Below are 27,745 nucleotides of genomic sequence, written 5' to 3'. Positions count from 1 at the left end.
GATGCCTACACCAACCATGTGCACCCTGCAGTGCAGGGGGGAACACTGGGGGCTGCCTTCTAACTCTCACTTCAAAATTAGCCCTAAATATCCCACATCTCAAGTCAGTGCTCTGGACAGTTGGACTGTGTGAAGTGCCTAAGGGTGGATGAAGATGACTCCCGTACCCTGATTGTATGATTAAAGGACAGACCCTGCTTCAGCACAGCACAGAAGAGCAGCAAAACTCAGGCACGGGAGGAGGTGGTAGTTTTCAGGCCAGAGAGAGATGCCACAGTAAGACACAAAGGTTGTGCCTCTCTTTATAGTGCTTCTATTGAGCAATGCTGGACTTGATGGATCAAAATCCCTGTGCCTACTCCTCCTGGGAAGTGTCAGAGCCTAACTGAGTGTGGTGGATTGTGCTAAAAGTTGTGCTTTGCAACACTGAGCTGAAGACTGCTGTGGTAGCAGTGGAAAAACACTCCTCCATCCTCCACTGCCCAATGCCAGAATATCAATTGCAATGCTAAGCTAGCCAGAGCTTACAAACACATGGTTCAAAGGGAAAATTCAAATAGATTTGAGTCATGGGAGTATGAAAAAAAAAAGATTCTCAAAAAACAAATAGAATATATCAGTCATATTGTAACTTAGAAAGCCAAAATTTCCTCCCAAAGCCAGCAGTGAAACAGTTTCCAAGATTCCAGGGCGCATCTCTGTCTGGAGCTAATATAGACATTTTTTTTAATCCAAGTTTCAAACCCAGTAAAATCCATGTCTGACAGTAAGAGCCCCTCCTGGCCAGCCAGACAAAGAAGTAACGCCATTCCTCCTCAACCCACCTTTTCCCCACAGGTAGCATTGTAGCCAATGCAGCTGCACCCCTCCAGAATCACCATGCCCATTGTGGTGACTACCGTACATCTCCCATGAAGCAAGACCCTTCTCCATCCCCTTTTTTCAGTTGCCAGTATTAGCCCTCTGCTTTTCCAAGCAGGGAGGAGCTGGAGCAGGTTGGGAGCCCATGCTGGGAGGACAGGGACAGTCCTGATCCACATCTTCCCAATGAGCACTTCTATCCCTTCCATGCCCCTCTCTTGCCCTGTGCATCCCAGAGTATTTTCTGCATGGTGGCTTCAGCTGGAGCTGGAAGAAGACCTCTCCCCAAGCAGCCTCTCCAGCCACATCTCCCCTGGATCTCAAAGAAATGGCAGTTTTGGGGTGGTTTTGCCCTCCAGTTGAGGAGGTTTCAGAACCCAGGTCACACCTCCAGGGTCTTGTTTCCTAACCACATACATCTCATAAAACAGTCTGGGTGTAACGTACCTCCAGTATCTTTTCCTGGCTGTGTCATCAAAGAAAATGGTCAGAACTTCCTTTTCTGGTGAAGCCAGCCCTGAACAAGGGTGAATTAGAGCATGACTAAACAACCAGGCCATTTGGGAGCTATAGGTGGAAGAAAACCTACTTTCATTCCCTAACATTCTGTGATTCTAGGTACTCAGATGAGCCTTGCCTTAAATACACTGAGCAAAGGTGACACTGAGGTGATTGCAAGAGAGTTGTAGGTACGGCTGGTTAAAGTATTCTTCCCTAAGAGGTACCAGTGAGTCTCCACCATCACTCCCAAAAGTCATGCATGCCAGACCAAGCACGTGGCTTGTAGGTAGATGAAGTCATCTTGGATGAATCCCACCGCAGGCATCAGATCCATTTAGTAGAAATCCAGTTGTCTCCAAATCAGACAAAAAATGTACTTCCTTAAAGAAATAGCAGTAAAAACCAAAACAACCTCCCCCACAATTCCCCGTGTGTAAACATCAACAAAAACTAAGTTAATACATTTTGCAAAAGTAAAACCAGAATAAATGCCTTGCCTCCAACACATAAGGAACATATTATTACCACATTGTCTTCAGTGATTATTCAAGCAATGCATTTAAATGTTCAGGGAGAAGAATGTTTGCTAAAATATTGTTATGTAACATGGGGAAAATGACTAATCCTGCCCTTGATCTTTTTGTATTTTACTCCAAGTAAGAGTCACTAGATCTTACTCTCTAGACAAAGCAGCAGCACAAATTCTGACCTGATTCCCCCAGTGACTTTACAGTGGGCCAGTCCTATCCCCTGCAGCTGAGTTACTTCAGACATACTGAGCATAACTGGCTTCTGAATCAGTCCTTCAGGGCTGCATGTTTCCAAAGACAGGTGGAATAAACAGTTCACATTTCTCCATGCTCCCTGCTGACAGAGGTCAGAGATCATTTACTACCAGTTCCTCAAGATTTGCGCAGAGTCTGGAGCCTCGTGCATACGCCAAGTGGGGCCAACTCCATTGAGCAGTCATAAGCCTACTCAAGCAAGTGCTGATTCACACAGTGGGTTTGCTACATGAATTCCTCATCTCTCCTGATAGCAGATGCAGAAGTTATTGCAGATCTGTCCTGTGGGTATCCTTATTTCCAGTTTGTTTGCATCAAGAGTATACATAAAAGACAAATAGACCTGTCTGTTCTTACAGACACCTACTAGAAGCTGCCATTTTCCTATCCTAGGTAGGGGGGAGAAGGGGGGGATGGAAGAAATTTAGGGTTTATAAAGTTTCAGTAGCCTTTTTTAAGCTTTGACCCAACCTGCATTGGAGTGAAACCTGTCCCCCACACACAGAACAAAGGTGACACTGACCCAAACTGTAGCTAGGGCTGGTAAAAAAAGTACTCTGTTTAAAGCTTCAGAAATTCCCCCAACTTCCCCTCCCAAATGGAAATTTCCACGCGAAAAGTCTGAATCTGACACACTTTTGAGAAGCAGCTTTTCAATAGTGGGGAGAAAAGAAAAAAAAAAAATCTATTCTTGGGGTTTTCTTTCAAAGCTTCTAGATTCCAGCTTTCAAAACATGTGATTAAAATTTTCCAGCTTGGTGATAAGTGAGATAAAAACAGGAATTCCCAATCACCCTCAGCTGCAGTCCATTTCTCATGTAATTCTGAGTACATGTCCCTAAGTTTCTGGAGAGGCAGAGTGATGGGTTTTACCCCTGACAGGACTATGTTGCCCCACCAGGTGATGTATCACAGCTTGGGTATCTGCAGTTCTCATCAGGCTGGGATTGTTTGTACCCTTCCTATAACCTCCAAAGAGGAGCGTAATGCTATGCCTGATGAGATGGGCTGGACAAGTCTAGGTCTTGCTTACCTTGGAGTTAAGATGGAAGCTCTGTCACGGTATTAACCTGTACCAGTGAGATTTACCCAATGTGCCCTATAGGCCCTAATTGTCACCCACTGAACACCTGCTACAGCAATTCTGTCATATTTAATTAACAACAGCCAAAGTAAAATTACCAGCTCAGTCCTCAGCGAGTCTGACTTGAACCTATAACCCCTCAGGAAAACGTATTAACCTGCTAAGGGATATATAGCGAGGCAGAAAGCCCCTAACCATACCAAAAAGTTTCAGAAGGCAAACAAGGCTTATTTTGCAATTAGGAAAGAGAAGATAAAGGGACAAGCGAATTTCCTGCTGTGATGGGGCATTTGCAATAGAATCCCTATAACTACATCTTGTTCGTAGCGGTACCAATCTACACAGTGCTGGCTTATTATGTAGTGTCTTGGACTGCTTGGAGGTAATAAGCATTCACCAAAAATGGACTGCTATTAGCCACCAGCAAAAGCTGATTATAATAGTGCCAGCACTGGAATATGTTTTCCACCCATTTGCAAGAGGAGTAAAATAACAGGAGGGAAAAAAAAAAAACCAACCAACCCACATTTGCCAGTGTTTGGAGCGTAGTGTGCTCTACATACAATTATCGAGAGAATGACAGGAAATTGACCCATTTACTCAGAAAAGTTCCTATCGTGTTCTGCACTATTTCATTTCATGCCCATTTGAGAACAAGTCATTTCTCTTCAGGGCAGAAGATAAATTGTCAGCTCGTACACACATCTCTTCATTGCCAGGCACAAAAATATCACAAAGAAACATTTCCCTGCCCTCTGCTTAATTTTCTTCTTCTTCATCTTCTCTAATAAATGGTGCTAACTATAAAAGTCAACAGACTGTAAATAAACTCAATTCTATTCCTACCTTACCTTATGATTGATTTTTGGACATAATGTATTCCACCCACAAGGTCTCTTGTCTGATTCAACCGCTTTTTTCTCTTCTCAGTACCAGAGAAAAATCAGGTAACAACCTTGGTGGAATAGCTTTATGTAAAAACAGAAACATTTGGCAACTACAGTTTTCTTAATGACACATTTTAATACGCTACATCACATTATGGCCCAGCAGACAGGCTTTGTGTCAGTAACCAGACTGTGTGTCCTGCGGTGGGAGTCTTCTGTGCAGGGCCTTTGCTGTGCATTTAGGCAGAGGTGCTGCCAGCATTGCCACGACAGAAAAGGCAGCAAGAAGTGGTGCTTAGGCTACGGCAGGTACGTGTGGTACAGGGTGTGGGGAAGCCCAGCCACCTTCCCAGCTCTGCCCTTGGACTTAACCTGTCATTTGACCCAACCACTTCTCCTCTCACTCTGAACGTACTTGACAGAGAGAGCAAAAGCAGCAATCGGATCACCATAATAAACAGAGAATTCACACAAAAAGAAGGAGCCAGAGACCCAAAGCCAGCAAGGTCCAGGGCAAGAGGCAGAATATGTGGGTAAAAAAAAAAGGACATAACGGAAATATCTCTATCTACACCTACATCCTGAGCTCGGGTTTCTAGAGAACTGAGCCTGCTGTCCCTGCTGCTTTCAAACAACGATGCTCAGTCCTAGTTAGCATCAAGGACATCAATGAACACAGAATTAAATAGCATCCCCAATGGAAGTGCCAGTAGTCTGGGTCTGCAAGCAGAGCACAGGTGTCTCCCATGCTGTATGGCTGGAGAACTGCTAATGTAAGGATAAGCCTCAGGCAAGGGAGAGACAGCAAGGCAGTAATTTTTCACTCCCCACCTCCAGTTACATCCTTCAAACACCCTTCCAGTTCTCAGCTGGCTTCTTCCAGTTTCCTGAGGTTTAAGTTAGAGGAGCCCAGCAAACCCTGAGTTCATACAACCTTTCCTGGACCTGGCGTGCTGGCCAGCACACCTCAGCTTATCCTCCCAGTCCTTTCTCTGCAAGGTCTAATCATCTCTTTTGTACGTCTGTTGTGCACACATTGCTGAACACGCTGTTCATTTTCTCTGGGACTTCATATTCAATCTGATCACTCACCACAGTTCTTTCACCTGGATATTAGCTTCCCTGTGCTTTTCCATCCTGGAACATCATTGCCAGGAGTGAAAATTATCAACCATTTGGAACAGGAAATAAGATGGGGAAGGGAGCCCAGAATCAGCACCAGCCTCAGTATTTGCAGCACTTCAGTCCTAGACTGAGCGTAGCAAAACTCATGTTTTGCACTGAAACCAGTTATGGGAAATGTTATTCTGACCACAGTTTTGACTATGATGGAGCTAAGCAGAATATGAGCTTGTGAAACATCTTGCAAAGGAAAGAAGAGCCTTTCTTCACAAACAAGCAAAATGTTCAAGGCTCTGCTAATTCACACCCAGACTACTCTTCCCCCTGCCAAAAAAACCCCAACAAAACAACCCCAACAACTGTTCTCTAATTAGAAGAAGGGATAAGCAGAGTAAAAAAAGGAGGAGTTTCCAGGTCAAGAATATGGAAATTATAACCAAAGCCAAATTGTTGGGGTCTGCTCTTTGTCCCAGGGAAAAGCTGTTTGCTGCTGCTTAGTACAGAGCACAGCTGCCTCTAAAACTTGGAGTCTGCACATGCCTACAGGGAATGTGAAAAAGGAGAGAGAAAGAAAACAGCTCTCTGCCACTTGGTGAGAGGGTTTTGTCCCCCTGGCTGACAGCATGGACCTTTGGACACGTGCAAGTGAACAGCAGAGAGCATTACTTGCTTGGGAATAGGATTGCTGTTCCCCCCTGTGAGGGCAGCCAGATTTGCTCAGCTCCCTAGAAAAACAGTGAAAGCATTAAGAGACACTTTTACCTTCCCGTCTTCATCAGCTGAGGAAAGAATTTCCTGTGGCTAATTACGCATTTTAGCACCAAGACAGTGATTGTCGTCTAACTGCAAACATCTGCCTCCAGCCTAGGGTAGAACCCAGCTCTGACCACAGGACCTTGGGCACTGGCATCGGCTGGTCCTTCACCTCCTGCCCAGTGATGCAGATGCAGTTACAGGAATGTGAACCTTGCTGAAATGGGACCCAGCACCAGAGGTGCCAGCTGCTGACTGTACAGCCTCCCAGTACATGCCAGCCCCATCCAGTTCTCCTCCCAGCTGCCCTCCCTGATTGCTCAAAGCCCACACAGGAGGCCTTTGGGTCTGCTAGCTACCAGGAGTTGAGCTCTTCTCTTAAGGTTGAACTCAGAACCCTCCCATCCACATATCTGTGTCAATTTTTTCCACTGATGGGATATGGCTCTAGTTTTTATCAGGTAATTGCCTGCTGCTTATCTGCAAGCCAGGCTCACTGGGCTCACTCTTGGTCCCTTCGAAGGTAATCAAATTCTTCCTAACATTGAGAGAAGGAAGACATGGCTATTCAAATTCATGCCCTACTCCCTTCTCCTTGCTTCCTCTTCCTTTGTTTATAAATGTTGAAGTATGAGCTAAACCTCGACTGCTGCCACAGCCCTGAAGTCACGTTGGTTTCCATACAAGGGTGAGAGAGGGATGTGACCCATCCACTACCCATGCAGGAGCAAGCTCGCTTGCACAGAAAGAAATTTGCTTCCCAACTCTCCACCTCACTTCATAAATCAATGCTCATCTTCTCTCAACACAAAAAATATGAAAAAAAGGAAGCAAAGAAACAAGCATCTTCCTGTGCCAGCACATACATGTAGACACATACACAAATATTTTGGAAAAATTGAAGAATCTGTAGATGGAGGGGTTAGTGCCAGATTTTAAAAATTACTAAACATTATGTACAAAGAAAACATAATGAGCTCCTATGGGATGTAGAAAAAATTACCCATGAATGAGAGGAAAATGGATAACCACTCCTGGTTTGCCACTGGTGAATTATTTAATAATCACTCCCCAGCAGATGGAATATATTTATCCACCCCATCGGAGCACACTTTGCAATTTATTTACACTGCTTTAAAATATGATTATTTATTTAAAAAATAAACAAGGTATTCACAAGGGAAAAGGGAAGTAAACACAAGCTAAAGGGGGGGGGGAGGGGGAAGGGGAAGGAACACATCTTTTTATCTTTTCAGTTAATTTTAGGGATTTTCCACTAAAATTCACATGAAACTTCCTTTCTAAACTTCAACTTTAAAAACCAGAAATTGAAAACTCTGTTAATGTAGCCAGTCAAGATTCCTCACACAATCAAGAGGGTCACTTTATGAGATGGGGTCTATGCCTCTTACACTTTCATTATCACATTGTCTTGGGTACCAGAAGTTTGATTCAGCTCTCAGTAATATCAAAGAAAACATTCAAATCAGGATCAGCAGGAGCAGGCCCATACCTTAGACTAATTGGATTTACAGGATCAAGTCCCTTGTCTAATCTAGAGTGACTCCACACTCATGGCCCACCAAACAGCACTTAGCCTTGCCATTTAATTAGCTACTTATTCTAAAATGCAAACGGTGCCATTTAGCAAAAACTGAAAATGCAAAAGGTACCATTTAGCACCATGTAAGTGCATGAGTATAGTGCCTGCTCCCAAAATTAAAATAGCAATTATGAGCAAAAGGCTTTGCTCACTCAACAGCAAACTGTGCTGCTGATAACTGCAGAGTGATTTGGACAAGCCTGAGGGACAGTCCACGAGAGGAAGGAATACCTTTCCTAGGCAAATGCCAAGTCATTTCAGAGTCAGTTCAGGCTTCCAGATTCTTCCTGTGCAAGTCTGTGTGTATGTACAGGTGTACATTGCCCATAGAAAGGTGCACAGAAACTTTACTGGGCCAGTAAAGCCTGTGCCAGCTGGGCACAGATGCTGTTAGGAGCCAGAAGCCGTCTGGGAGAGGAGAGGTTGAGAGACAGACCCCACAGTGTAACACAAGTTTTCATACTTTGCCCCTACAAAACAAAAGACAATCCCCTGCCCAAAACCACTATCCCCTCACCAAAGAAAAGACTAGTTGCTCTTGATGAAAACCTTGTCAAAGTTAGTTTTCCAATAATCCCTTCTGATTTTCTTTAAGACCAGTGAAGGTTATTTATAGATCTCAAATGTGGGAGAGTCCCATGCTGAAACCACCATCAATGGCTATTAGAGAGGCAAAACTTTAAAAAGTGACTAAAGAATGAGATTACTTAGTAATAAGAGTTTAAGTCTCATTGCCAAGAGTGGGTTAGCAGACCAAAAAGCAGCAAGTTTCTCAGTCGTTTATGTGCTTTTGAAAATGTTTCTCCAGGTCCCAAAGATATTTTTTCTCATACCTAAAATGGATCAAAAATACCTATTTTGTAAAAGGTATTACCTTAAAAAACTAGAGATCCGATAGACTAAAATCCAACTGCAAGCAGAGATGTCAATGCTTTACCAGTTCAGTAAAAGGGCTACTCTATAAATTAACAGGTATAGTGAATGCTATACATCTTTAAAGTTGAAATGAAATACTGGAATACTATTACTGAAAGAGTTCAGACTGAGGAGAGCAAATTGATGTGTCCTCCTTGCTAGGAAAGGGCTCAAACATAAGCAAGTCCTCCTGTGAACTGGGAGTGCTGCACTTTTCAACAAAAAAGCCAAACTGACCTCTAAAATCTCAACATCCTGGAAGAGTAAAAGCAAGTTCACTGAGTAGTATTTCTGGAAAGACAGATATCAGATTTTAAAAATTGCTTCTACCAAAACAGTCTAGCCACATGATTACGGACACAAGCACAGATGTGCACTTCTCTGCTGGGACACAGACGTCACAGGCAAGGGAGTAAAATGCTCCCCTACTCCCTCCTGAGAATGCAAAATGGAAGTGTCAAACGCCTCAAGTGGAGTTATGCACTCATTTATTTTAAAGACAGAAAGGATTAAATACATCTACATAAAGGAAAGAAAAAGTATTTAAACAACAATAAAAAAAGATTTAGTAGTATTAATAAAGAACTCCCTTAAACCAGCATGTCACCATTAAAGTAATTAATAGGGCATGCAAGACACTTCAGTGGGAAGAGAGCAGCGCTCACATTAGAGCCTTTTAAGTTTTCACATGACCTCAAGACAGACTACGGCATTTCTGTGCAAAAGTACCCTCTAAAACAGAGATGGGGGCATTCAAGTCTATAAAAAAGTGATTTTAAAATTTAACTGATATGGTCTAAGTCTAAAATGCAAAGGTTAAGGGAATATTAGAAGGGCAATAATTCTACCTGATTAAACTTTTATCCAATGTGACAATAAAATGTTCAAAATGAATTAAGGGTTTTATTAACAGATGCAGAAGCTCTATAAAAGAGTTTGAAATCTAAGTAGCAGAGAGGAGAGGTTTTTATGGGTTTTTTTTGTCTGGATGGAGGTGATATTGCTATAAAACTTTAATCTTATTGCCATGCCACAGTGAAAGTAAACCTGTCAGAGGTAATAGAGCAAATCAGGACTGCTGCTTCTTCCTTCTCTATGTTGCAAGGGCCTCTTTCAAGCATATAAGTAAGAATATATACATTCTGTGTATGGCATTGATACTATAGGTGACAGACACATGTAGACAGGCTATGTGCTGGTGATTCACCTGGACTTCTGCTGGTTGCAATAGTCCCAAGGTGGTAAGTACAGCAAGTTATATGGACCATTCCAAATGAGTACTGAGCAAAAATTGGTGCTATGCCACCAGAGACTCTTCAGAACATTTCAGCCTTTCCAAAACAGAATTAGCTATTCCAGGACTGTTTCTGATATTTTCACTGTTTATTAGTACCTTTGTGTAACAAGAGGATCATATCAATTTCTGAGCTCTTGAACAAATGCATTTTACCACCTTAGAGTGATTAAGTTTGAGCAAGCCATAAATCCGTGGAACAGGATGAAATACAAGACTTTTGTGAAAATTATTATTAAAAGCAGGGCATATATTACTTAGAGCAGAGCTCAGCCCCATCAGGGGAGTTTAGGCTCAGTAACATTTGGCAGGGATGATTTAGGCCATCACTAATTTTTCCTTCTGCCTTGCTGCTGCTAAATTCTGGCAACTTGGTTGCCTTGGTGATGGCTGCAGTGTCTGTGTCAGATGCACTGGAAGACATCTTGCAAAGTGGTTTGGCTTTTCCAAGAACTTTTGAGCCTTTTGCATATTGGCAAGAGTGCTACAATAGTCACCTGTGCCACAGTGGCTATTCCACCATCCTCCGACCCACCAATGCCAGCAGCGAGCACAACCTGGCCCCCAACCTGCCCCCATCCCCCACTTCAACCTCCGTGCAAGGACCCAGGGCTCAACCTCTCTCACTCCCTGCAAAGCCCCGTTTTGTGCTGCCCCTACTCACCACTGAGGAGCGAGCCCAAAAGGCAGCTTCAGGGATGCCCACACCCTTCTTTTGCCCTATACTACCCATGAGAAAAACACAGCTCCTAAGAGGAGCAACCAACTGCAAATTGCCAGGAAGATTAGGATGTCAAACAAATATTTTTCTTTTCAAAACAGAATATAAATATTTGGCAGCACATTTAATTTAAAAAGTCTAAAAGTTACTCAAATAGAGTGGAGAACGTTGCTATGATGTTCATTTGCTTCCTAAAATATGACCAGTCACAGATGGCTTGCTGTAGGAAATATTAAATAATTTTTAAAAAGTGTTGTCTGGCTTTAACACAGATTGCATTTACACAGATACCTCTGTTGGTGGAACGCCAAGATGGTATATTGGTTCAAACATGTTCCTAAACAAAAAACTACATTGTCAGGAGCTAATGGAATATTCATACTTAAAATCTCAATCCCTGATAACATCTGAAAGTTAATTTACATTTCAACACTGGGAGGGTTTTTTTCCCCCCTCTTGTTATATTTCCCTTCACAAACAAGGGAAAAATATCCAGGTTTGGTCAGCAGCAACTTTAGATTTTGGGCACCATAAGCATTAGTTTTTTAGATTTTCAGAGTAATTTGGAAAAATATCTACAAAAGGAGCATTAGGTAACATGAGAATCTGGAAACAACAGAAAGCCACTTAAAGAGTCAAACAGCAAGGATGTAAATACAACAAACCGCAGCATTAAACTATCATGTGTTAGCAGATTAACTTCAGCAAGACAATAAAAATCAAAACAATACAAAGATCTTTTCCAGTCCTCAGCATCTGCAGGAACACACTCCTACGGTGCCTGAAGAAGTTATCAAATCCCCGCTTTATACCTGAAACCGAGGATTTTACAAGTGTTCTTGGTTTGTTCCCTCCCATCCCCATGAAGCTTCATTTTTGACAACAAAAGCCTTTGGAAAATGGGCACGTAGCATAAGGACTACCATCAGTTTCCATTTCCCTGCTCTTACTGCACTGCCTCAGAGAGCTGGGCAGCAAGTCTGCTTTGAGAGTTACAACATCAGGTTGCTGTGAAAAACCCACGTTGTGCTTCTACATCAAACGTTAGTCAGGAAACAGCAGCCAGGGAAAAGCAGGGGCACTGCTGTGCAGATCTCATCACTTGTTTTAAACCATCCAGACATCCCACCAGCTCCATGCTTGCCGATGTGCATGGTGCTATCACTGCCTCAACTTGTACGGATGGTACTCACGGGAACGGGCACAGACACAGGGACTGCAGGTCTCGCTGGCCACATTAATCAGCGCTCTCTCTGCTCCTGTAGAAGCTGCTGCCTACCAGTGCACAATAACCTCTTGTGCCCAACAAACACTACAGCACCAGAGTCAAGCTATAATCTGGTTTTACTTCTGCCCAAAATACTCCAGTGGATGCTTTACCTCTACTGTCAATATTGTACTTGGCCTACAGCTTTATAATCAATGCAGCTGAGAAAAAAACCAACCAAACAAAAAAAAAAACCCAAAACAACCCATCCTTGCAATTTGCTTTGACCCTCCATAAGCACCAAACACTCACCATACTCTTAGAATCAATAAACTTTTTCTCCTGTCATCATTCATACCTGTTGCACTTTCCCTAAACTGGCATGAGTTTGTTTTTTCCTAACCAGAAATCTACCAAGTCCACTGGGGTTTGTGTGTGTGTGAGTGTGTGTGTGTGTGTGTGTGTGTGTGTGTGTGTGTATGTGCCATGGCAAGTTAAACAGTTTCCTCTACTGCAAACAAACATTGTGTGCAGGCAAACTGATGTGCTGGAGTGAAGAAACAGAGGCAGGACGCTAGAGGGAGGATCGACTCACAGACTGAGCTTTTGCCACAGCAAATTCCTTGGAGTGTGGCTTCACCAAGGAGACGGCTGAAGTGGCACGCTGTAAGAGCCCGCTCGCCTCCGTGGCACTCAGACTTGCAAATCACTGTCTGGACTAAAGTAAGAGGGCATCTGGAATCCGAGAGTGAGTGAGAGAAGACTTTCTGTCCTCTGCAAGGCTGCTAAGGGGAAATCATACCTGCTAAATCTGAACACACCCCTCCCAGGACAGATTCAGCTGTTACTGACAGGTTAGCACAGCCGGGCTGCAAGGGTTGTGCTGCTTTGCCAGCAGCGCTGCTAGCACAGGATCAGCAGGGCAAAATAATGAGGAGCGTTTGCTAAAGATATTAACACTGTATTTACTTCAATCAGTTCTGGTTTTATCATCTCTGGACACTGTGCAGCACTTTGACATCACTTCATTAGGAAGGACAGAGAAAACTCACTAATACATGGATCTGATGGAAATGCACACCTAAATTACAGGCCCTATTTCAAATTAATCCCAGCCTTTTCAAAATACTTGTCTTCGGCAGTTTGAATTGACAAATAACTATGCAGGCTTACAAGCAAGCAGCAAGACTTCATGTCATGGTACCTCCCACCCTCCTGGGTTTTCCAAGAGCCCTCACTCAGCTTTCAGCTGCTCATTCGTATTCATGCCCAGTCCCTAAACAGCAGTGGTTTGAGAAGGGGAAGAAAAGAAGAGTAGCTCCTTCACTTGAAGACCTTTTCAGGCAGAACACTGGGACATGGAAGACCTGAGCTGCACACTGCAGGCCATGTTTATGGTCCTGGAGAGGTCACTCGAGCTCAAAAATGGATGAAGCAAGGCTAGAAAAGACCCCTGGGTCTGCCCTTTCCCAGAGAAAAGATCAACTAGATCCTAACTGTGTTTTTAAGGATGTTTGCCCCATCTGTCCTTGAAGGCTTCCAGCAATGGAGATCCATGCTGTAAACAAACTGCATTTAACCCTCTTGGGGTCAGTTCTCTATCTGCAACATGGAGGCAATGCCACTGCCTTTCCCTCACACTTGCTGCTGTTTACGAAGGAAGGTTTTTAGAGGCAGAGGCTATCGCCTGTCATTCGCTGACACACCACAAGGAGACTTCATTACAGTGGAATCTCTAGTCTAGATGCTACTCAGGTCGCAAAGGGTGAAAGTAGTAAATAGTTTACTGAGAAAGTGGCGAAATACAGTTGAAAGAAAAGAAGAGATGAATGCTACTAACTCGAGAGGTGGCCTGTTATCTAATACCCATCTACATTTGACCGCAAATGAGGAAGATTTTCACACTACTACAAAGATCCTGGTGCATAAGATTTTATTCTTTCCTTATAATCTGTTTCTGATAGCTTTCAAAGGCAGACAAGAGTTGGGCTACCTTCTCAACACACAGCTTGAAGTCATGATCTCACCATCTCCTTTACTGTAGTATGATCCATAAGCAGATCTATAGCCAGGAGCCACACAATCTCACTGATCCGGCAGAAAGGGACACTGTTTTCTTCTTAAGAATATACAGTTGGTCAGTGGAATTCACCCTGTGAGGCAAGAAACTAACTAAATGGCAGCAGCTGATCCTTCACAACATAATCTTATTGCAGTTACACCAAGAACTCCTCAGAAAGTCTGCCATGGTACGGATTTTCTAGATTATACACGTTAAATCAATGTTCAGTTCATATAATCAAGTATTAAATAATAAAAATGAAATGTTTAGTTCATATAATCAAACATGAAAAATGCCTCTAATTATAAAAGTGCAAGACAGTGACAAGACAACAATTCAAATTGTTATGGCTGCCAACACACGCAGGAGGAAAGATCTGGATTGTAACAAGACACAACAAAAGTCTCAAGCAAGCCCAGGTGTGGAGGAAGACTCTTCACCTAATAAGGATAGAATCTTAAAGATGGACCATGGGAAATGATCCATCCATCTCTAGCAAAACTTTGACCTACCAAGACATTGCAAAACTAGTTAATCAGCATTTCACGACCAATCTTCCAACACAGCTGTATCTATTAAGATGCTGTCCAGCACTACAGTGACTTTTCCAAAAATATCCCCCACATAACACTGGTATAATTTTTAATGATCTTTAAGCCACCCTCAGCAGACAAGTATGTGGTCTCACTCAGAGAATCCTCGACCAAAGTGCAATTCTTGACATGGCTCATGTTCTTACGTCTTCTAAGAGTACTAGGAATTTTTCCTCTTACAGCCTTGGTTTGTAGACTTCTTGTCCTGTCCTTGTTAGACAGCAAGATGAATTGTCCCTGTCCTCTTTGAGGTGATCCTCCAAGTCTCCACAAAAGAGTTCTTATACAGCATACCTCATCATCTCATGATATGCTTTCTCCCCTTTCTTTTTAATTCCAGTTTAGAAAGGAGGTTATTGACCCCTGCACTCTCACAAAAGAATCTTTTCTTCCTGCCCAGTGACAAAATAAGAGGCATGATCCAACCCCTACAACAGCTGGCGGGTCACTGAGAAAACAGATGCGGGCTTCAGGTCAGCTAAGTTCAGCATCCATCCCAGTTTTGACAGAAGCTGCTTCACTGACATATTTTCTCACACACACAACACGTTTTTGTACCCTCTAGACTTGGACTCCTGAAAGCTCCAGGTGCACCTTATGCAATAGCACCCCGTCCTCCTCTATTTTATGCCCTGATTGCAAAAGACCATTTACCCCTCAAAGTAGTAGCACTGAGCTTATGGCCACAACTCCTCCCCCAGCTTCCATCTGTATTTTTTGTATCAACTGTTGCTGGGTGGTATTAATAGAAAGGGCTGTTACACTCGTAAGGGATTTATTAATTTTTCTAGTTTTATACTCATAAGGGATTTATTAATTTTTCTAGTTTTATAAACGATGATCAGTTTACCAGGAACGATAGCCTTCCCTTGCCATGGTTTTTTTTCCAAAGAAAGTACCAATTGGGCCTAGACTAGTGAAATTATCAAACCTAATAATCAATAGGATTAAAACATGCCCGTAAGCAAACTAAGACTCTGTTCTGTGTCTGCTGGGCTCACATCTGTTCCACTGAGGGTAAGAAATATCCAGGGCAGGAGCCTGCTGCTACCTGGTGCAGCTGAGCTGCATCTCTCTGCTACAGCAGCAGAGACTTAATGCTTTTAGCTCCACAGGTCACAGGTTCAGCTCCCTGCTGCTGATGACTCACACAGGAGCATCGAACTAAAACTAGCAACACCAGCTTTTTTCTAGGAGAGGACTGAAGAAGAGCATTGATCTCAACGAAATATTTTGAGGGCAGAAAAATTCCCCCACGTAAAGACTGCATGACTTCAGTTTATTTTATATTTTTGTTCCAGTTGTCATTTTGAATTCAAACTCTTTGGAAAGCAGGCATAATAGTCTTAATGATCCCATTGAGCAGTTTAAATTCAAATTGTGGAGCACTTGCAATACCATGCTGGCAGCACTTTCCATAAATTACTCTCAAATTCAATACGTTGCTTGACAAAAACAAGAAAAAAGGGCTTTTTACTTTAAAAAGAAGAAAACTTGTATAATAAAAAAAAAAATCTTTAAATTATAGTTTCTCTTTTCTGGTCCAATTTAAATTGTTACACAGTTGCTAAATTAGTCTGTAATCTCTGCTTACAAATTGCAGAATTATTTTTAAAAATAGATGCAATTTTACTGCAGAGATCAACCTTACACTTTAAACCGCAGGGGCTGGAGGTAGCTGCTCTTGGACAGCTTTCACACAACCACACTCATGTGTGTACACAGGGTGAAGTTTACAAATACCAGTCGAACTGAAGCTGATAGCACTTCTACCAGAGATTTTGATGAGCACAAATTGAGTTAGCACCGACATTTTAGAACGATTAGCAAATTTAAGCTTTCCCAGGATGCTCTGTGGCACCAGTGGCTCCAGTTGTAGCATTTCCTAAAATACCAGCATTTCTCTTGTGTTCTGGTCTGAATTATCTTCTCCTACTGAACTACAGCCTCTGACAGGCCAGAAAGTTAGAAGTTACTAAGAAAGAAATCTTGAAGATATGGAGTTTTTGCTTACAAATCAAATAATCACTGAAAAAAAGTGGAGCACTGTGATCCTGAGTTTAAAGCTGGGGAACAGAAATGATTAGGGCATGACTTCCATGCACAATTCTTCCCCCTTCAAGCCCACCATGGCTTTAGTACTATGGAAAGATGAATCTCACTCTGCAAAATTCTTGCAAGTGACCTTTGGGTTCACGTCCTCAATATCTCACAGTGTGCAGCAGAAACAGGAAAACTTGATCCCTGGGTCTCCACAGGGCACTGCAGAGCATACCCACCATCTTCCCCTACTCTAGCTAGACAGACAGACATGAGAGTTTCTTTCCTCTCCTTCAATCACTCATCATTTCTAGCGCACCATTTCTCTGAACTCTTTTTCATCTCACCCTGGCTATTGCTTTGCTTGGTTAGTTATTCTGCTTTCTCATACCCTTCCACATTGTACCACGGTCCTTCCCTCAGGGCTCAGTAGTGGGTCATCTTGACTCAGACATGACAGAAGAAACCCTCAGAGGCCAGGAGCATCTTCAAGATCTTGCTGCTTTCTGCGCTAACTGCAGGTGCTCAGCACCTCTCAGCCCTCAGCCTCAGAGAGTTTATCTCCAACTGCCAACCACCAGACAGCCAGGAAAGGGGATAAAGAATGGAGGAAAATTTCCACATCCCGAAGAAAGTCATAAGGACATCAAAGAACATCCCATTCACAAAACAGCAGCATCACTCCTGCCAGACCAGTGTGTCTGGTTAACCTTGTGTTCAGTCCTTAAGATAATACGGTATTTGGAAAGCAGACAGCTGGCACCGCTCTAACATCTTGCTCTTCAATCTTTTATAACAATGGTTCCACTGATATTACTCTTAACCTTTTCTCTGCACAGAGTCCAGTGCGAAAAATCTCTTCAACTACTTAAAGGAAGGAAACCAAATGTTTTTTGTCAGTAATTTTCCCTGTAAGGGAAGGGAAAAGTATACTGATAACATACTGCAGACACAGCATTCATCACGTGTACAGCAGTACACTGGTTATGCTGGAAATCCTGTCACGGTATTTCAGATGTTACTTGACTGTCGTAATGACTAGGAGACATCTGTCTCCTATTAACACTTTATTTTTTACAGTTGCTTTTAGTTCAGCAGAAGTGTCTTAATGGAGAAGACTGGTACTCTTTTAGAAATAACATCAATAATGAAAGAATCCTTGGATGCAGAGCAAAACCAGCAAACACATTGGCAACAGAACTCACGGCATTCGTAAGATGTAACAGGAAATTATAGTGACTGGCTTTTGGGTGGGGGGATTTTTGTGTGAAAGAAATTAATCTGGTAATCAAATTTCCATTAGGAAATTTATTTTTTTTTTTAAACAGGTGATTGATCTCCTTATATGTTAATTCAGACTTCTGGGGAATTTCATCTTAACTGGGTCACTGATAAATAAAACCAGAAACAAAAACAAGAAAACAACCCTTCTGCAGGCTATTTAGGCTTGGTATTGACTAACAAGTAATTAAATACAGCTCTTTGCAGTAATTTTAATTACAGCTTCACTCCACCACAACTAAGAAGAGTCACATAATAAACTGAGAAGATTAGCCAATTCTAACTGTTGAAAAATGTGTATTTTTATTTTTGCACATAGTTTTTATGTGTGTACAGCCACAAGTCACACAAGGGAATTATTAAAAAAATAATCAAAGAATTAATGAATTTATATATCACGACCAGGCAAATACTATTCATTTTCTTTATATAAATGAAGCAGCTTGGCCTGATGGCTTGCATAATAAGTCAAGAGTTTTTGACATGGGGAAATGGGGATATGTGCTAGAAATCAGTGTGAATTAGGTAGACCAGTAAACAAGCTTCATTGAATTACTCAGATTTATACCAGCTGAGAATTCTGTTTTCTCAGCTGGTCACAGCCACGGATTAGCTGTGCAATCTCGGGCTAGTCACACAGGCTCCACCCTTCAGGGGAATTCAGGTCCACAGGAATTTGAGTCTGGGTTCTTCAGTCCCATTGATTTCCTACAGAACTAGGGCTCCAAGTGTCCAAGTTATTTTATGATAATGGGACTTGGGGAAGCTCTAAAAAAAAAAATAAAATTAGAGGCCACAATTCAGCAAAATCCTTAAGCACAGGCTAGATTTAAGCAGGTCATTAACGCTCATCGATTTCAGTATGACCGTATCACACATCTAAAGGCAAAAGCATTCAGATTGTGCCTCAGCAATTTAAGGGCCCCCAATCCATTTGCAAGAACAACTTGCAAGCCTAGCTCAGGCCCTCAGTGTACTTATGCACTCATCATCCTATTGAAGCCAATGCAGACCTCATTTCACTGAAAAATCAATGAGGCATATGCTCTATGACACAAATTCCTCAGGCCTAAAGCCAATAGCATGACAGGTGCCTAGATCCCTCATAGATCTGGCTTTCGGCACAGCAGAGTCCTGAGCTTTCTGAAAGGTACCAAGACTTAGGCTCCCAACACTTGTTTCTTCCACATTTAAGAGTTTAATGTGTGCTTGGGTGGTTTTTTGTATTGTTTTTTCCTTTGCTGCATCAGATTGCCAGATTCCTGCCTTCCATTTCCCACTCACAGTCCCACCTGTCCAGCTGCACATACATAGGCCCATCAGCATCACCATCCTTTCCCCTGCATGTGCAGCAACAGATGGATCCAGACGTGTTTTGGGTTAAGTCCATAACCAGGTTTTTGTGGACTGCATGGGTAAACATTCAAAGGCTTCTTCTGGTTATATAAAAGAAAGCTATTAAAGGTTTACACTTGCTTCCATACTCAGAGCTGCAAAGCTGTATCACAGAACATACAAATGCAGATGCAACTAGGCAATTATTGTTCCTTTATCTCTTAAATAGATAGAAGATAAATCTGAAAGAAAACTAGGAACAGAACCCTTCTCCCTTTCCTTTTTTATCCCTTTATCTCCCAATGTAGGAAGTTTACTGAACCCTTGCCAACAATTCACTCAGACTAATGAAGTGTATAAGTAATGGGATTAAATAATCTTAAACCATTACTACAGTGGCTAATGCAGATGTTTTCCCAAACTAAAGCAGATGAGGGATGAAGAATGCATGCTAGATTTAAAAAAGAGGAAAAGAATGTATCAATCTGCAAGCAGATGAAGCCAATTCCAGCCTGAAGTAAATGAAATGTTGAAGTAAATGAAATGTTTCATTCCATTTATATAAAGTTGCTCCAATCGTATTATGAATGCACTTTCCTAAAGTTTGCAATGCTTTGCACATGGTCAAACTTGCCATGAAATTAACCTTAATTTTATGGTGCAATCATTCTAGTGCAAACAAAAATGGAAACGGCTTAAAAGGTACATATTCCATCAAAAGATCATTTAGGTTTTAAAAGCCAATTAACAAGGCCCATATATCACTGCCATTGGAAATCAGACAGAATCCTCCCTTTTTATATTCAATACTTCAACAATAATCCCACTACAAAGGATCTGCAGAAACAGAAGGAATAATGGCATATTGGTGGCATTCTCAGAAATACACATTATTGCTTCAGTTATTACTGGAATGCCAGAAGTATCAAGAAAGGCATCAATTTTTACTTTGAGAAGTGCAAATCTAATTCTGGAAGGGTCTCAGGGCCAGTGTTTATAAAAAGAACTTCAAATTCAAGGTTTAGAGAAAACCCTATCAACACCAAGAATGTTTTGTTGCTTTTCTTATTCTAACTTACAAGGATTAGCCCTGCATACTGTATGTTAAGGTCACACTAAGGTAAGGCCTTAGGCACGCTATGTTGTGTTTCTTTAATTTGCAACTGTGCAATTGGTTCCATCTAGCTCTTATGGGAGCCTCTAAAAAGGTGGGGCTCCTCAGAGCAGCTGTTAATTGCTTGCTTTAAGAGCTTGTTGGAGGCATGAAATGGAATTTTAGGGTAAGGTAAGCTTCACAAGATACCTAATCCAAAGACACTTAGTTCAGTAGAAGGACTTCCATCAAGCAATGCAAAGGTCTTGATTTTAGAAGTTTTAGTGCTATCTTGCATCCCACCTCCTTAACCTTAGTGGGCATGACAGACTGTAAGCATTTTGGCATCAGGTTTCTCAGCACAAAAAGCTTCTGAGAGCAACGCTACTGCTTAAAAAATCACTGCATAGTCTGCTCCTTATAGAGCTGAAATAATACCAAAAAGCACCTCTTTCCCCTGCTTTGGCCACTTAATTTCAGAGAGAGGTTAGACCAGGAAACAAATTCACCCAGGAAGCTGAAAAGATCAGAGTTCTTCAGAAGACCATGGAAAAACTTGTGCTCACGGTACTGCCGTGGCATGACTGTAAGGCAACTGTACAGCAATGAAAGAAATCAAAGTTTCCAGTGTCTGTGCATTAAAAACAGGATGCAAACATGAATGAGTACTTACAATATAGCAGGGTTCACAGTAGGCTTTCTTCTCCACTGCATAGAAAGGCTGTCCCCTCAGCTTGTTGTTGCACATCATGCAGGTGAAACACTCCACGTGGAAGACCTGGTCCATGGCTGTGCAGCCGGTGCCTTCTCCAACAACATTCTCCCCACAGCGGGCACAGCGGCCTGTCACCAAAGGGAAAGGACATGAATCAAAACAAGCTCCTGGTCTCAGCTGTAGAGAAGGTCCTCCCACACACCTTTGCTGCACAGTGGGTAAGAGGGACACAGCAGATCAGTCAATAGAAGAGCAACTTGTGCCGCTGCTGGCAAAGATCCACTGCCAGTAGAAGGCATGCCGGTGCTGGCCCCTAGAAAAAGACCTAGAGATACTTTAAACTGGCTCCCAAGACTACACTGATATTGGTTCTACTGCTGCTAGTTAGTGATCATCATAAGGAGTCTGAATCCCAGATGCAAACCATTCAGCTCTCATCTAGCCCAGCTACATACTCATCCTCAGCTCCTCAGTTAGACAGGATAAACCTGTGCCTAAAGCCTTGCCTCCACCTGAAAGGATTTTGTGGTAGGATGCCTCGGGAAGCTGCCTGGTGGCAGCACAATTGTTAACATTTAAAGAGTAGTTTTTGCTTGTACAGCCTAAACCAGTTTCCTCAATGGAGCCAATTATAGTGGCAAAAGGATTTCACTCTTTACACTTTTGCCAGTATAGCAGTATCAATCCTTGTGCTCTTGTTAATGTGCTGATGCTCAGCTAGTTGATATTTTAAAGAAAAAGTATTCACTAAAAACTGAGTGATTACAAAGAGTGCAATATCATCTCTTACATGGAAAAATGACTTTTTTTTCCTGCTTGAAGTTAATATGAATTAAGATATTGTGTCTATTTAAAGCACAAAAACAATTCCTCAAGAAACTGATGTGTGGATACTTTATTCTTACTGTCCTTCAAGAAAGGTGTATCAGAAGCTTCTAGTAAGGACTCTAAATAAAGACAAGCTCTAAGAGCTCTACCTGTTTCTGAAGAAGGTCCCTAATGCCACACACAAATATATAACACACAACACAAAGTCTGAACACACACACACACACATGTTCAAAAGCCTTGCTGCCTTGTTCAGATTGTTGTTGAAATTGTTATGTGGCAGATGGTTTTACAGTGAAGATAGGATTTCAGAGAAAGAGTTTCTTAGATCACGAGAAAGACATTTTCCTAGTGAAGATTGTAATGCAGAGATGATGGAAGAGGGTGGGTGGAAAGGACACATTTGCTGTTTTCTTCTGCCATTGAAGATAGAGAACAGAGATATCCCATGCAGGTCTGATGTCCCTACCCAGCAATCAGTGTTGAAAATAATTCATGCACACAGCCATGGAAGGTATTTAGGATAACCTCAACCACCCTGTGCAGGAGAGCCCTACTGAAGGCAACAGAGCAACTACGGGCTGGGGCTTTGTCACACTCAAAATGGTATTCTCCAGTTTGAGAATAATTGTGGTGTCCCGTCTTGAGACCCTGCAATTCTCCTTCAAGGCTCTAGGGTCGGAGTGGTGTGGTCACTGAGGGTGGGAAGGAGGGGAAGGGAAGTGATAGCTGAGGCGCAAGCAGAAAAGCAGACCGAGTTCAAAATAGAATTACTCATAAATGCATATACAACTATGTCCCTAATAATAATTAAATAATCCAGCAACAATATGAAGTTCTCTCATACCACAGTCTGTGTTATTGGCCTTTTCAAACAAATACTGCAAAACTTCCTAAAGGACTTGGACATGCCTCGTCATCCCAACAGCAGGGCTGTTGTCCTTGCACAGTGCAACATCAATGTCCACGCACTCACGACTTCTTCCCTGCCTGTCTCTGACTCCAATAGCCTACATCCAGGGAACAAAGCATGTAAGCTACTCTTGGATCCCTCAGGGTATGGCAGGATGATGTATATACACATTTGAGATATATTAGGAAAGCTTGGAAAAGAACCCAGATCATTCTGATTTCCTACAACGGCATAACCATAGTTGGCATTATACAGGACAGGCAGTTCCTGACTCAAACAGCTCCCAGTCTGAGCAATGCGGAGAGAGAAGTCACCAGATAAATCCAGACAAGCCTGGAAACCCCCCAAAAAGGTATTAATAATGTTGTTTTTATACATAATTTGCTTTAGCATTTGTGACTAGTGTTTTGATGTACAGTGTTGTGCTTTAATCACTCCACTGTAACGCTTCTTGTGAGGATTCCTTTTTCATGAGCAGAGAAGGAATGCAGGGATCCCAGCATGGCAGTGAGGCTACAGAGCATGGGGGAAGAATGGAAAAAACCATGAGGACTAGGAAGAAGAAGAAAAAAAAATCCCACTGGAGGGAACCATGGGAGCAGTACTGCTCTGGGAAAGAGGCAGAAGAAACCTACTGCATATACACCACAGGAGTTGCACGTACAACAGGAGAGCACTGCTTGGTCCTGTGTGCAGACAAGACCGAGCGTGCTCTGGGGCCTTCTCCAAACTGCTCCTGTAGCTGGGCTGTAATATGAAGAGACGTCTGGGGAGCAGTTAATATCTCTATATATAAAACATGAAATTGAAAGCCATTAGTGTATTACTTTACACAGTGTTTTTCCAGAGGGAATATTCCACTGAAGAATTTATTTTCCCTGGTGTGCCATTCTGTGATCATCCGGTATTATTTTTATGAGGCATTTGGACATGGAATAATGTAGTGTCTATGCAAACACTTCTCAGCTTTCTTTGTTAACATCTGAGTAGAACATGTGGGAATCTTTTGTTCCCCCCCTCCTCTTCTCACATTCACAATCTAGCCAGCTCTTGTATACTTCAACATTTATCTTCCTTTTGGACCAAGGCATCTCTCCATTTGCTGGAGAAGCTGTCTATCTCTAGACCATACTTCTGGCTGTACTTCTTGGGTCAGGAGACCTGGGTCTGTTTCCTAACTCAAATATATACTCATGTAATCTCTGGCAAATCACTTGGTGCTTTTGTACCTCCATCCTGTCTTTGAGCAAAGTGCATAAAGACATCTTCTCTGCCTCTCAAAGGTGCCCTGAGGCTACATTCCTGCATGTCTCCGAAGCATTCCCCAACTACACTGCTGGTGGCCAGGTACAAAACAAAGAGCAGCACAACAGAAGTCTTGGCCAGCTTCTCCCCTTGAAGTTGGTATTTCCTTAGGCTTTCCTTCCTCTTTCTGGGTTTTTCCACAGAAGATTCCCATTCAGGCAGTGACAGACTTCACTCATCCACATTTATGAGAAGTCCAGCTTCTGCTATTATGTACACAGCCAGAAATGCTCCTGTAAACTCTGGCACAGGAAAGCTTAAAGAAAGCTTCCTTTTTCATAAGTTTATATGCAAATTGTAACACTGTGGCCTGGAGCAAACCATGTTTTTCATGAGACATGGCCACTCCAGTGAGAATCAAAACACAAGCGCTGTGCCTAGCACCACCCTCAATTGACTCACTCGCCTGAAGGCTAAAAGCAAGTAAGCCAAAATATTCAGATTTGAGAGCTTACAGTTAGGTGGCTGGATCCATGTAAAGGCACACAGGCAAATACATGACCCATCTGGCTTGCAGCGATGTGGCCATTCGAGGCTGCACCTTCTCCAGACTTTGGTGCAATCTCTGAACTCACAAGACTTCTGTAAAAGCAGGTCACCTCCCCCAACTCCTACATCTCACTCAAATTTGGTTGGAAATGGCTATTAGTTTCAAGTGTTATTGGTGAGGGAGGAACTGCCAAACAGTCAGGCACATACACACATGCAGTGTGATTGCACAAGCCTAATTTCCTTAGAAAACCAGAAAAACCCCACTAAAAAAATATATCTATCATTATGTCTGATAAAAACAAAACAAAGGTCTGCTTTTCCTGAGTGCCAGTTACCAATGGCGAAGGTATTTGTGGTCAGACTCACCACAATTAAGTGCCCACACATGTTCCCCATTTTAATATTTTCACACTGGTTGAAATAACCCAGTCCGTTGTGTGCAGAATACCCATGAGTGAATAGAGAACAAGTTGCACTGCTTATTGGGAAAGAAGTAGCAAAGGCAAAGCTTGCAAGACTCAAGAACAAACAGATTGCACAAAAAAGATTACACAAATAATCTAAGAGAAAAATAGCAGGCAGCGTATTACAGTAGAAACATAGAACAACGTGACCCATTTGCTTCCCACAGAGACAAACAGCACTTAAAAGAGAGCTTAAAGACAAAGGACAAAATTAGTACTAAACTGCACGAAGATCAAACTATGTCATTTCAACCTTCTTCTTTTGCTCCTTCAGCCCTTTTTAGGTCCTTTTTCAAGATCATTTCAGCAAAACTAGAAGGTGATGTTGGCAGGAAGCCTGGGAGACTGGGGTCCTCTATTTGGGCATGGAAGAGGTTCATAAGCTTGGCTTTCACCTTCCTTCAGCCTAACCTGGCTGCCACATGTTGGTCTTACTTTGGAGGGACATACAGAGGTGCCCACAGAGGCTTCCCTGCTGAAACCGCTGGAAAAGCCATCATTACTGAGTGGATCACAGGGAAACACTTCAGCAGCTGAAAGGAAACTTCAGCTCCTATACTTTACTCTGAAACCTCCTCATTTACTGTCTTCTGTTGGATAAAAAATCTGAAATATTGCTAATCTGAAGGAAGAGGGGGAAGGGAGGAGAGGAGCTCATATTACCCATGATGCCATGTTCTAACTTCTCGTTGTTTTATTATTATTATTATTACATGTCTTTTGCTTATACCACCACAGATCCTGGCTGCTCAGATTGTGGAACAGCCCCATGGCACTGGGTGTTGGACAAACACAGAATACAAAGAAAGGCCCGGCTGCAGGAGCTTACAATCCAATATAAGCAATAACATCTGGGTATAGATAGGAAATACAAAGAATAATCAGACAAAACCGGTCAGCAAGGAAAATTGTGGTTTCAGCACTCTCAATCTTTCACTACTGACAAGGAGTCTGTAGACTGCCCAGCAAAGGAAAAGGTTAAGGAAGAATGTGGAAGAGGATCCGGAGGGAGTTTGAGGGAAGTTTAATGGGATGCTTCTGAGGAAAGGACAAAGACAGCATAATAGGGACAATGACAGCTTGAAGACTGAACATAGACACCTGCAGACAGGAAGGATGAGTTGATATGTCACTGGAGAATACTAGAGGAAAAAAGGGTGGGAATTGGTCACTGTAGGCCATGCAAGTAAAGACAAGAAGCTTCTGATTGATATGATGCAGAAATGAAACCAGAGGAGAGATTAAGAGGCAGGAATGATCTGGACTAAGTTACAAGCTAGAGAATGATTTCTGCAGCTGCATCCTAGTTGAGCATGAACAGGGAGAAATTGCATTTTTAGAAGAGAATGTTGCAGAGATTCAAGGTCACTGGAGCTTGGATGCAAGTTTTATATGTGAAGATGAACAGGAAAGGCCATAATCTGAGCTGTTACTCAGCAAGATTCTTAAGATTTGGCGAGAGTCTGGGCGTGATCTGGAGATGAAGAATTAGATACAGGGTGTCCAACCTTACCTGGGACATGAGTCACTTTAAAATGTCAGATTAAGTATGTGAGCCAATCAGACAAACATCCACCACTGAAGATGGAAGATGGAATAGGTACATGCCATACTAATGCTTATGGCATAAGATTCCGATAGCAATCACACTGGAGCCAAATACAGAGGTAATGTAACTCTATCCAGCTAGCTTGAGATGCTCCTGTTTGTACATCCAAGGACTGCCTTAGCCTCTTATAGGCTACGGCACTATTTGCCTGTCATACCTACTTAGACACTGTCAGGGGCACCAACTGTCTCTTGCTGTGATGTACAGTGCCAAACATACACAACTCAGGCAATAACTAGAGATAATAAGAGTCAAGAAAGCAGAGAGAAAATATGCAAACCTTCTCCTTACAAAAGGCTTAAATTCATGAATTCAAGGCACGCATTCTATGTAGAGAGGAGATAGGGGATAATTTTCTGATAAAAAACATCAAAGTAGGAAGGTTCTGCATTTGCTGAAAATGTGGAGGAAAAAAAAAAAAGTTGATATCTCAAAAACTTCTGCATGATGGAAAAAACTGTTTCCCACCTAACAGTACTGTGGGAATATACCACAAGGTCATATCCTGAGTGCCTATCAATTACACAATTTCCCTTGATCAGCTAAGTGTATTCCCCAGTTCTCACTGCAGCCCTGATCCACTATGCAAGAAAGAACTAAAGAAATACAGCATACTGCCTTTACAGAAGTGTACAAAGAACATTTTAAAAATATGTAAATATATTGAACAAAATATCTCGCTAAAAGTTCCCCTGGCAGCCTCTAGACACCCAGTATTTCCGCTGTGTTATTTTTCTAATCATCCCTGTTTAGAGTTCGCCAGCGAATGCATTTTAGAAATTCATGACACATTCTGCTTTTGGACAGCTTCGAATCAGCTGGCAGTAAATGTGGAAAAATCATTATTCCTAATGAAGAAATATTGATGACAAAACAGCATTTCGAGGACAACGTTGACCATAAGTCAACAATGTAACAAGATTTTCCCCTCTCTCCCTCCTCTTTCCTAGTGACTTTTATCCAACGGTTTTCAAGCATTTCCCAAGCACATGGGATTCCTCAGGGCACCTATGTCAGACAGGCACAATTATTTCATTTTAAAGGGATATAGGAGCAGAAGTTAATCCGTTAGGATAACCCTGTAACAGCAGACCTTAACTGCCACTACACTTTAATCAAGTTAAGTCTCACTGGTAGAGATCCTGCAACTCATAAGCACCCAATGGGTCCTGGGTTCCTTGATTTGTCCACAGGGAATAAAATAGGAATCTCTGATCCACAAGAGAGGGTTTATTCCCTTCTGGTGGAGCATGGGAGGTATGTGTCTGACTGTAACTATGTT

The 27,745-nt window shown here is 42.3% G+C and overlaps 1 protein-coding gene across 1 annotated transcript in view; it reads right to left on the bottom strand.

Annotated features, from left to right (window-relative positions):
* The window catches only part of LOC104526801 (lipoma-preferred partner homolog), a gene marked incomplete at its 5' end in the record, with an annotated part of 118,289 nt that overhangs the window by 23,274 nt on the left and 67,270 nt on the right, over positions 1 to 27,745 (bottom strand). Inside the window, one exon of the mRNA XM_010170354.1 lies at positions 20,811 to 20,980. Coding sequence (XP_010168656.1) covers positions 20,811 to 20,980 — 170 coding nt within the window. The remainder of the gene's footprint in view (positions 1 to 20,810; positions 20,981 to 27,745) is intronic.

The sequence above is a fragment of the Antrostomus carolinensis genome, unplaced genomic scaffold (assembly GCF_000700745.2).
Source record: "Antrostomus carolinensis isolate BGI_N321 unplaced genomic scaffold, ASM70074v2 scaffold19956, whole genome shotgun sequence".
NCBI classification, from domain to species: domain Eukaryota; kingdom Metazoa; phylum Chordata; class Aves; order Caprimulgiformes; family Caprimulgidae; genus Antrostomus; species Antrostomus carolinensis.
This window is presented reverse-complemented; position numbering and strand designations above follow the sequence as displayed.